We start from the raw sequence: 12,478 nt of genomic DNA on the forward strand, positions 1-12,478 counted from the left end.
GCATAAGAAACTAAATGGGCTGTGCTCAGCTCAGCGTGAGAGGTCCGAGTTTAACCTCCGTGGGGCCCAGAGAAGGAGATGGGGAAGCAAGTATTGTTTTTGTTGGGTTTTTTTTCCAGATTATTTAATTTTTTAGTTCATTTTATTTAAACTATTTGGTTTTTTGCACAATGAAGTCAGCTCCATGATCCAGCCCCCTCTGCCTCTGTTTGAATTCGGTTCTGATTTCGGGAGTTCACTTGGCCTGGGTGACAGTGCTGACTGTAGCTTTTAGCCTCCTGTCTGGTGAATCCTCGATTTGTACATGTGTAAATGCGCTGTAATGTTTCCTATGGTAAAATTACTGTGGGTTAGTGTTGAAGCAACTGCTTGCACCTTTGCTCCGATGAGATTTTTCTCATTTTATGTATAATTTTTTGTTGACTAAAAACCAGTTTCTTGTGACTCAAAAAAAAAAAAAAGACAAGAAAAGAAACTAAATGGAAATTTTTTTGGAGTTTTGTGGAAGTTGCAGATGATATACAAAGGCAAGCAGACAACACAGAAGTTTAAAAACTCAGAAATGCATAAAATCCATATACAGTATCATTTATTATAACATTTTATCTTTTAATACTATAATAATTCAGACTTCTTCTCTGGTATGAAGGGAGAGTCAAAAGTTTTACACGGATTTTCCAAATCACAGGGGCGCTGAGTCCCTAACCCTTGCAATGTGGAAGAGATAACTATTTCACTTGGTGATCTCATCAGCTCTCATGGATTCCATTATCTATGTTAACGATTCTCAAATCTATTTTTCAAGCCCTAACCTCTCTGCTGTCTATTGAACATCTCAAACTGGGTGTCCCACAGACAGCTTAAATACAACATGTACAAAAGTTAACTCATTACCCTTCCCTCATGCTCTTCCAAATCTCCCTATTATTACCGAAGGCACCACCAACCTTCTAGTCATCCAGGCTCCCAACCTAGGTGTTAATTCTTGAATCCTTATTCATTCATTCCTTCTCTCTCTCTCTCTCTCTCTCTCTCTCTCTCTCACACACACACACACACACACACACACACACCCACCCTCTTACTCCATATCTGATCTGTTGCCAAGGTCTATTTTATCTTCATAACATCTCACACTCCCTCTCTTCTATCCCTGTCACCACCTGGTGCAGACCTTTATCACATCATTCCTGCACTATATTTCAAGAGCCTGCTTTTTTGGTATCCCTGCCACATCTCTCCCCACTCTAGTCCATTCTCCATTCAACTGTCAAACTGATCTTGCTAAAGAGTAGATCAGACTATGTCACACATACCCTACATTATCTTGCCTTCCTCCTCCCTCCCATACGCACAGTCAAAAAATTCCAATTGCTTTTTACCATCTCTAGGATCAAATATAAAATCCCATTTGGTATTCAAAGACATTCCAAACCTTCCCCTGATATTTCTAGTTTTCTTATACTTTACGGTCTCATCCCCCACCCCAGCACTCTTCATCCAGTGACACAGGCCTCCTTGCTATTCCTCTCACAACACACTTTTGACTCCAGGAATTTTCACTGGCTGTCTCTTACACCTGAGATGCTTTCTCTCCTCCTGGCTTCCTTCAAGTCCCAGATAAAAACCCACTTTCTACAGGAAATCCTTCCCGATTTCTTCTTAATTCCGATTGATTATTTCCAATTTATCTCATATATAGCTTGTTTGTACATAGTTGTTTGCACATTGTCTCTTCCATCAGATTGTAAGCTACTTGAGAACAAGGATTACCTTTTTACCTCTTTGTATTCCAAGTGTTTCTTAGCACAGTGTCTTCCACATAGCAGTGCTTAATAAGTGTTAAATGACTATCTTCAACCCCCAGATCCTTTTCAAAACTATTCATCAGCCATGTTTCTCATATTGTGCTGTTATGATGGTTAGCACATAAAATGTATAATGTTATGTTTATTATATTCAGCCAACTACTCTCTGTCATCTCTACTGAAGATTTGCTTTCAAGTTTTGAACTATTAATAAATATTCTATGAGTCTGAATCTATTAAACTACACAAAAATCTAGTCCACATCTCTCCATCTTTCACATAAGAACATAGGAAATTGCATCATATTATCTGCTAAAATCTAGGTTACCTGTCTATAACATTTTCCTGATTTCCTGGAGACTAAATAACACATTCTTAGTAAAATGACCAAAAAAAAAAAAGAAATAAAGTTTGTCTGACATTACCTTTTCTTGACAAAGAAATGACTATTCTGTGATCATAACTCCAATTAAAATCTCTCTTAAATTATCCACCCTAGAACTTTGCAAAGAATCAAAATCAGGGCTGTTTGTCCTCCAAGGTAGAGGTGTCAAACATGCTCACATAGAGCTCAATGAGTGCCAATGAACCAGATTAAAATGCAACTGGGAAATATTTAACAAAATAAATTAAAATACAACAGAGCTAATATTACATTTTAAAACTAAGTCAAAATGTAGGTTATGATAGGCTAGAGTTCATCTGAATCTAAGAAGATGAAATTCAATTAAGAGAGATGTAAAGCCTTACAAACACGAATTCAAAAAAAATCAACTCCACGAATACAAGAATGGTGGAAGAAGGTGGGGGGAGGGCTTTGATAAGACAGCATGTATTCTGAACATCTGGGGACTTTAAGTGAATTGTAAAACTCAATGAGTCAACTATGTGACATGGCAACCCCAAAACCTAATGTGACCTTCAACAATATTGAGAGGCATAACAAGATAATAGTTTCTCTATAGTCTTGTTGTGGGAATTTCGACGGAGAAACCCAAACGGCACTCGGGAATAAGGAAGAGCAGTTTATTGACACGCCAGCCCAAAGCAGAGTAGCCTCTGGTTCTTTGGGCCCCGAACAAGTGTCCAAGCTGCAGTTATATACCTCTTAAGTGTGAAATACATGCAGGTTTTCACAGGTACATTGTGGTGAGCTACTTGGCAGACAGGAAGGCATATTTCAGTAAACAGAGGCATATGCCAGGAAGTTGGTACTAAACCATAGACTTCCAGGGGAACAAACAGTATGTTCTACTTTCATTTTGGGGGTCTCAGCTCGGGCCTCACTTTCATCCCCTGTACTTTCCCATATTAGTATGTCCAGATATGGGTACTATATTCTAATGTAGGAGGCAAAAAAAGGAATTAACAGAAAAACCTAAAGTCCAAGCTCTAATTCAGATATGAGCTCTAAGAAGGATTCAGACCTCAGTTAATGGATAACTTTTAAGTCATGATACTAGGTTCTCATACCCACAGTAATGAGCACCCATAACGGGGACATAAAGGGGCAGGTCATATAACAATGATAAAATTGACAGGCTATAGAAACTCAGACTAGGAATAAATGATAAATGAAGATGTTCTGAAACTAAGCATGGGAATCAGAAAGAGACATGCACAGAAATGGCCAAATTTGTCCTCAGATTCATGACGTGTAAACCCCAAAAACATACCTCCACAGAAAAAGGTACCCACCTCGGGAGTTGGCTTAGGACACCAGGAACTCCAAATTAGGACAGGCCCTCCCCTGTACCTCCCTAAAGTGGAGATTATTATAATGAGACTGATAATCAATTTATCCATACTATAAATATAACTGTCTTTTCTTTCACTATTTGAGAGATACCTAGCCACTATTCTGGTTCTCTCCCTGTGGTCACCCACAGTATTGCAACAAAACTTGGGAAACTGAGTCACTGAGTCTTGTAATTCTTTTGGGATGACTCATGATCAATTTGACCCCAAATTCTATCCCACATCAGTTCAATTCTAGGAACCAGTTTAAGATCAGCATTGGTAAGCTGTAGATTCACAAAAGGGTAACCAGGATGGTAGAGGTCTACAATACATGAGGCTAGTTTCAAGGAAGTGGGGAAGTTTAGCAAGAAGAGAGGATTCAGGGAGAAAACAAGAGTGTTGTGGAACACAACTGGATGACAATAATGTGGAAGAAACATTATATCAGAAATTCTTAACATTTTTTGCATAATTGACCCTTTTTGTCAATCTGGTAAAGCCTATGTATCCTTTTTCTGAGAATATTTTTAAAAGCATAATCTAAAATATATAGGATTACAAAGGAAATCAATTATACTGAAATACATTTATCCAAAATATTTTTTAAAATAAGTTCATGGACCTCAGGTAAAGAAACCCTGGTTTAGATGCTGTTTGGCCTCAAAGGGCAGAACCAAGAATAACAGAAGATTTAAAGAGGCAAATTTGATGTCAGGAAAAACTTGCTGTCCATAAGTGAAATGGTCTAACATGTCAGATTTTTGCCCAAGGAAGATTATTCTTGCAGCTATATAGGCAGATGATAGATTGGAGAGGGGAGTGATAGACATCAAGATCAGAGAATCAATTAGATGTTTATTTCAATAATTCAGACAAGTACTAAAAAAGAACCTGAACTGAGATATTGATCCTACCACTGGAAAGATGCCTACAATGAGGGAAAACATAAGAGATTGTACAAATGAGATGGAATTAAGGCAAAAATAGAACAAAATTATTTAGGAGTATACTACCAACTTACTAGGTCAGGAGGAAAAAATGGATTAGTTCTGGGGAAAAAAATTACAAGACTATTAGAGATGTAAGCAGGGCAAGCTAGGTGGCGCAGTGGATAGAGTTTTTACAGTGGATAAAGTGCTGGGCTTAGAATCAGGAAGACTCATCTTCTGGGTTCAAATCTGGCATCAAACACTAGCTGTGCAATCCTTTGCAAATCACTTAACCCTGTTTAATCAGTTTCTTCATCTATAAAATGAGCTTGAAAAGGAAATGGGAAGCTACTCCAGTACCTCTGCCAAGAAAACACTAAATGGGGTCACAAAGAATTAGACACAATGAAAAACAAATGAACAAAAGATGTATGACAAAGTAGTAAAATGAAGTACTTCACTTATTTGGAGTTCTGTTGGAATTTACTATCCCTATTTTTAAGTTGAGGAAACTGAATGTGAGAAACAGGTGCAGACCAAGATCATGACTGCTACCCTTGCTTTTTCGTCAGCTGAAGTATAATAAATTCTGCTCCAGTCCTTTATTTTAACTCTGTGTGGGTCTTTATGTTTCAAGTGCATCTATTATACACAACATCTTGTTGAATTCTGGTTTCTAATCTATTCCACTATTCGCTTCCATTTTATGGGTTAGCTCCAACCATTCACATTCACTCCTCTGATTACTGTGTATTTCCCCCCATTTTATTTTGTTCTATTTATCCTTTTATCTCCATCTCTCCTCAAAATTTTGTTTTATAATCTGACCACTGCCTCCCTTAATCTACCCTCCCTTCCATCAGTCTCTTCCCCACCCCATCTCTTATCCTCTTCCCCTCCTATTTCCTTATTGGGTAAGATACATTTTTAAACCCAACTGAGTATGTATATATATATTCTTCCCTCCTTGAACCAAACCTCATAATTGTGGTTCAAGCACTGACCAATTTTTCTGCCTCCACTATAAAAGTTCTTCCTTGTATATCTCTTTTATGTGAGAAAATTTTCCCCATTCTACCTCTTCCTTCACTAATTTGTTGGAGATTACCCAACATAATCAACTCACACCTATATCTTCTGTCTATAGACTCCTTCTTACTGGACTTAATAATGATAAAGTTCTTAGGAGTTGCATGAATCATCTTCCCATACAAGAAAGTAAATAGTTTAAATTTGAGTCCCTTATGATTACTCTTTCATGTTTACATTTTTATGCTTCTCTTGAGTTTTGTGTTTAAATACCAAATTTTCTATTCCGCTGTGGTCTTTTCATCAGAAATGCTGGAAAGTCCTCTATTTCATTAAATTTCCATTTTCCCCTGAAAGGATTATACTCAGTTTTGCTGCGCAGATTATTCTTGATTGTAATCTAGCTCATCTCCCTTCCAGAATATCATATTCTACACTCTCTGTTCCCTTAACAAGGAAGCTGCAAAATCTTGTACTATTCCTGACTCTGGCTCCATGATGTTTGAATTGTTTCTTTCTGGTTGCTTTCTCCTCAACCTAGGAGCTCTGGGATTTGACTCTAATATTCTTAGGAGTTTTCATTTTGGGATCTCTTTTAGGAAATTATCAATGGATTCTTTCAATTTCTATTTTATCCTCTGCATCTAAGATACTGGAAGAGTTTTCCTTGATAATTTCTTGAAATATAATGTGTAGGTGCTTTTTTTGATCATGGCTTTCATGTAGTTCAATAATTCTTAAATTATCTCTCCTCAATCTATTTTCCAAATCAAATTATTTTTTTTCAATGATATATTTAAATTTTTCTTTTTATATTCTTTTGAATTTGTTTTATTGTTTCTTGAAGTCTCATGGAGTCATTAGCTTCCACTTGCCCAATTCTGCTTTTTGCTAACTTTTTTTTTCTTCCTAGAGCTTTGGCATTTACAAAGATTTTGCCTTTTTTTTCCGGGGCAATAAGGGTTAAGTTGACTTGCCCAAGCTCCAGGTTCACACAGCTACTAAGTGTTAAGTGTCTGAGGCCTTATTTAAACTCAAGTCATCCAGGATCCAGGGCCAATGCTTTACCCACTTCGCCACCTAGGTGCGGCCGCCCCCCACCCCCCCACCCCACCCCCCACGGACGTCTTTTCCCATTTGGCCAATACTATTTTCCAAGGAGTTATTTTCATCATTATTTTTCATGTGTCTCTTTTACCAAACTGTTGACTTTCTTTTCATATTTTTCTTGCATCACTCTTACTGGGGGGGGGGGGGGGCGCGGGCAGGGCAATAGGGGTTAAGTGACTTGCCCAGGGTCACACAACTAGTAAGTGTCAAGTGTCTGAGGTCACATTTGAACTCAGGTCCTCCTGAATCCAGGGCCGGTGCTTTATTCACTGCACCACCAAGCTGTCCCTCTCATTCATTTCTTTTCCCAATTTTTCCTCTACCAGACTTACTGCTTCAACTTTTCCAGTTCTTGCTGGCCTTAGGTCCAACTGGCATTTTTCTTTGAGGTTTCCCTGTAGCTGTTTTCACATTATTATCTTCTAAGGTTATGTCTTTACGGTCTTCCCTGCCAACTTGGGAGTAGCTTTTTTTCCTTTGTTGTTTGCTCATTCTCCCAGTCTATTTCTTCACTTTGAACTTTATGTTGAAATTAGCCTCTGCTGGGGGCAGCTAGGTGGCGCAGTGGATAGAGCACCAGCCCTGGAGTCAGGAGGACCTGAGTTCAAATCCGACCTCAGACACTTGATACTTAATAGCTGTGTGACCCTGGGCAAGTCACTTAACCCTCAGTGCCCTGCAAAAAAAACCCAAAAAAACAAAAACAAGAAATTAGCCTCTGCTGATCTGGGAGTAGGGAGGCACTGTGCTAATCAATACCAGCTGCACCCAGTGAGAGTAAAGAGTCCCCTGCAATCTCTGTCTGACTCCCTTACTGTCTCTAGGTTGACAGCTCCCAAAACTGCTATTGTCATAGCCACTTCCCTCCAATGTCTACTGTTGGTGCTCCTACTGTGCTCTGGGATTGTACCCATACCAGTGACATAGACCTTTCCTACCCATCTCTGGTCTCTGTCCCAAAGAGATCATAAAAAAGGGAAAAGGACCCACATGTACAAAAATATTTATAGCTGCTCTTTTTGTGGTAACAAAGAATTGGAAATTCAGGGGATGCCTATCAAATGGGGAATGGCTAAATAAGTTGTAGTATATGAATGTAATGGAATACTAGTGAAAAATGGTAAGCAGATGGATTTCAGAAAAATCTGGAAAGACTTACATGAACTGATGCTGAGTGGAATGAGCAGAACCAAGAGGACATTATATACAGTATCAACAACATAGTGTGATGATCAACTGTGATAGACTTAACTCTTCTCAGCAATACAATGATCCATGACAATGGCAAAAGACTTATAGTGGAAAATGCTCTCCACATCCAGAAAAACAAATGTGGAATCTGAATGCATATTGATGCATACTCTTTTCACTTTTGTTGTTGCTTTTTTATTATTGTTCTTGTTTATTCTTTCTAGGGTCTTTTTTTTCATTTTGTTCTGATCCTTTTCTTACAATATGACTTATGTGGAAATATATTTAACATGGTTATAATGTATAACCTATATCAGATTATTGCTGGCCTCAGGAGGAGGGAGGGAAGGGAAAGAGGTTGAAAATTTTGGAACTCAAAAAAATATCTTTACATGTAACTGGAAAAAACGTTTAAATAAAATAAAAAATAAATATGCTGCTCATCCCTAAAAAAGGATAAAGACAAAACTGAAAAAAAGATACAGGCCTAGAATTGATCCAGAATATCAATATAAAATTATTTAACTCTGAATTAGAAATATATAAGTTACTTATCATAACCAATTAGAATTTATTAAATTAAAATGTAAAGATGGTTCAATATCAGATTTTCAAAATCATTTACAAAAAATAAAGACATATCTCATTTTTTCTTTGATAAAACCAGTATAAATGTATGTTTAAAATATTTTTAAGTAAGAATAGTGGAATATGTTCTTGAAACAAGAGAATATATTTTCAACCCCTAGCTAATTATAAACACTTGAAGCAATGATATTAAAAAGAAACTATAAAATATGGCTATTTACTCTATGAAAAAACTGGAAGAAAAAAAGCATTGGCAACAAAGATATAATTGCAGATAATGTAATAGCATAGGAAATAAAACAGCAAGGTATAATACAAAGTTAAACTTGGAGTAAAAAAGACCTGGACTCAAATTCCTCTTCTATGACATAATATCTTTGTAAGCACGGGAAAGTCATGACCTCTCAACTTCTGTTTATCCCTCTGTAAGATGGGAATAATACCTATGATAATCTCTTCAGAAGGTCAATGGTAAGCTGAAAAGAGACATGGTGTAAAGTACTTTACAAAATTTAAAGGCTATCCTAGGTGTTTGTTAGTATAATTATCATCATATGGCCAAGAAAGACAAAATAGACAAAATAAACGCATTAACTAACTGAAGCAATAAATGATAATAAAACAGCTGGTAAGAAATCCACAAAATTTATCAGCATTTCCAGGTACCGTTCATTCATTATCAAAGGAATCATGGAAAAGATCAAGGGAAATTACAAAAATAAACATTCTCCTGTAATATCAAATATCTTTTTATAAATTTATCAAAGTGACACAATTTATACAGTAAGTGAGTCAATAAGACCTTAGTTCAAATCCTGCGGCAGATACCTATTTAGCTGTGTGACTCTGTGCAAGTCATTTTATTTCCCTCTGCCAGTTTCCAAATTAGTTAAATGGCGCTATACAATATGGTGGTTGTGAGGATCAAATGTGATAAAATGTAAAGAGTTTTGCAAACCTTAAGTAAAATACCATATAAATGCTAGCTCTATCACTAGAGGAGGAGGAAGAAAAGGACATAAGCGTTTTTATAGTGCCTACCACGTGCCAGCATTCTAAGAACTTTAGAAATATCATTTCATTTGATTACTATAAAAGCATAGCATCACAGTAGAATATGTACTCAGTTTGGAATAAGAACAGGGTTGAAATCCTTCCACCTCTGTGAGGTTTTTAGAAAACCATTTAACCTTTCTAGGACAACGTTTCCTAATCTATAAAATGACAGGGATACACAACAACACAATCTCTGGAGTACCTTCCAGTTCTAAATAGGCCATCCTAAAACAAATTCAAATTAAGCCTAACTGAAATCAATTAATAATAACTGAACATTTGGTGGAATATCTCCTGCTCCTGTTTGTTGTGAACAAATGTGGTTTTAAAAGCTCAAGTATTTTTTAAGAACTAATGCTTTTCTCCTGAGTTTTTTTTTAGCTTCTGATAATTTACTTGGTTGTGTTAAATGCTAATGGTTGTATGTTAAAATTAATTTCTTATTTCCTACATTATTTCTATTTGCTGTTAAATATTAAGTTCAGAACAAAAAAATTTTACAAAGAAACACATTGGTTGCAACATAACAGAGTACCCAGAAATCAAGTCCAATGCATGTTTAAGACTAATGTTTGATAAACTAATTGTATAAAAACCATTAGGGAACAGAATTAACTACACAAGAAAAGCTGGTGGGGAAAAACTAAATAGCTCAACAGTGAAAATTGGTCTGGTCTGCTAATATAAAAGTAATATAAATATTTTTCTAAACGGGGGGAAAAAGGAATTTACATCCATTTTAACTATGAAAGGAAACATCCCCCCAAAATAGAAGATTAATAAGTTTGATTATACAAAGATACACATTTTTGTATAAAGAAAAACTCTAGGGGCAGCTAGATGGTGCAGTGGATAGAGTACCGGCCTGGATTCAGGAGTACCTGAGTTCAAACCTGGCCTCAGACACTTAACACTTACTAGCTGTGTGACCCTGGGCAAGTCACTTAACCCCAATTGCCTCACTTAAAAAAAAAACAAAACACCTCTAAAATGGAAAGAACAGAAGCAGAGTAGGAAAAGAAATATATTGCCACAATGGGACGATGGTCAAAAGACAAACCTTTTTCAAAAGGAAGAAATACAAATACATAATAATCACATTAAGACATTCAAATCCCTTAACAATAAGAGAAATCCAAATTAATACAACCCTAACATACTGTTGTGTAACAACTACATAAGCAAAAGTAAAAAAAAAAAAAAAACCCAACCACTTCATGTTAGGAAGTTTTCAGGGAGAATGATTCGTTTATTGTTAGCAAAACTTCAAATGAGCATGAATTTTCTGGAGAGCAACATGGAAAGAAATTTCCTACAATGGTTTATCATTAAAACTCATGTCTCTTCCATCTGACTTAAGTATTTCATTTACAGAAGAAAACTGCCTCTACCAATGTCTCAACTTAACAGGCAGGTTTGCCCAGGGTGCCAAGAAGTGACTTACCCAGGGTCCCATAGTCAGTGTATGACAGAGAAAGGACTTAAACCCAGGTTTTCTTGACTCTGAGGCCAGCTATCCTCAGAATACCATGAAAAGAAAAAAAGGACCTATATTTTTAACTAATATCAATATCTATGATAGCATTAAACTGGAAATCACATGTCTAGCAATTGGAGACTGGCCATATAAATTACAATTTGTATAATATTAATGATGACAAAGTGTAAGGACACACAAAAATATTAAAAGTGATGCAAAATGATGAGCAGAACCAGGATAGTATATATACACTGACTGCTACTCTTTGAAGAAAAAGGTCAAAAGAAATAGAATTTCAAGATAAAAAAAAAAAAAGCAAGATAATTTTTGTTCACTGTTAGTTTGTTTCTACTGTTAGGATGTATATTGTATGTTAAGGACCTGTGTATAGTTTTTCATTTATATACTCCCTACCAATTAATTTAAAAAATTTCAACATGCAAAATGGTCTATGACTTATTACAATCTTTTTCTACAATTCAGTTCTTATCCTACATTAGCAAATTTATAACAATGAAAAAAGTCTCTTACCAAATGCCGATGCAATTTGTGAGTCCCATGGTTCAATTCCATAAGTTCCAATGGGAGGCCCAGAAAATGGTTTTGCAGTACTTAAAAGATTCTGATGTACTGTATTAGAATGAGCACTACAAAGGGAAGTAGGACCCAATAATCCAGAACCAACATTACGTCCTAGACACATTCCTACTGCAACAGAATTCTGAATGTGTTCTCCTGGAATGGCAGTACAAGGATATCCTCCAGAATGGCCACAAACTGTTGAACTGCCAATGTGATATCGAGGCAAAGCAACATTTCCTGTTGATACAGTTCCCAAATACTGCTGTTGATTAAATGTTGTTGTAAGAGAATTCCTATTAAGGAGTGTGGGAACTGTACCAGACAAAGCCGGCATTTCAGAAGTAGGTCCCTGAGAGTTAAAGCTGGGAACTGTCACATATTGATCACCTGAAGTATTCTGAGGTAATGGAATGTGGCTGCTTAAACCACTGTATGGTGGTAACATATTTGTAGAGGTTAATTCTTGACTTTGGGTCACACAGTCCTGGCAAGACACAGGTGTATCTACCTTAGTTGACAAAGGTGGATGGAAGAGACAAGATTTGCTTGGTAAAGGCCCAATTCCTTGGCTCAATTCATTAGGAGGGAACCGCTGGGCACTTCTAAGAGAAGAGTGCTCAGAAACTTTAGAGTTTGATAGTACATCTTCAGTTATGCCACCAGAAGTATCAGGCTGATCTGTTTCTCTGTTCTTATCCAAGCTGCTTGAATTAACACTTGAGACTTTATCACTGCTTTGTAATGGAGTCTTCTCTTTTATATTTTCCACAGCCTGCACTTCCAAAGGAGTTGGACTGGCTCGAATAATTGTTGTGCTCAGTTCACCAGGAGCATCACTCTAAATGTAACCAAAAAATTTATTTAAAACAAAATACAGAAATATTGTAAGTCATAAAGTCAAATTATCCTGATATATTTATACAGGTCCTAAGATAAATGTATATGTAATCCCTGTATCAACCAGA

At 36.5% G+C, this 12,478-nt stretch overlaps 1 protein-coding gene across 1 annotated transcript in view; it reads right to left on the reverse strand.

Annotated features, from left to right (window-relative positions):
* The window catches only part of CEP192 (centrosomal protein 192), a 153,295-nt gene that overhangs the window by 72,437 nt on the left and 68,380 nt on the right, over positions 1-12,478 (reverse strand). The window contains exon 19 of the mRNA XM_043978257.1: positions 11,463-12,351. Within this exon, the coding sequence (XP_043834192.1) occupies positions 11,463-12,351 (889 nt within the window). The remainder of the gene's footprint in view (positions 1-11,462; positions 12,352-12,478) is intronic.

Source organism: Dromiciops gliroides, chromosome 1 (genome assembly GCF_019393635.1).
Source record: "Dromiciops gliroides isolate mDroGli1 chromosome 1, mDroGli1.pri, whole genome shotgun sequence".
Lineage (NCBI taxonomy): Eukaryota > Metazoa > Chordata > Mammalia > Microbiotheria > Microbiotheriidae > Dromiciops > Dromiciops gliroides.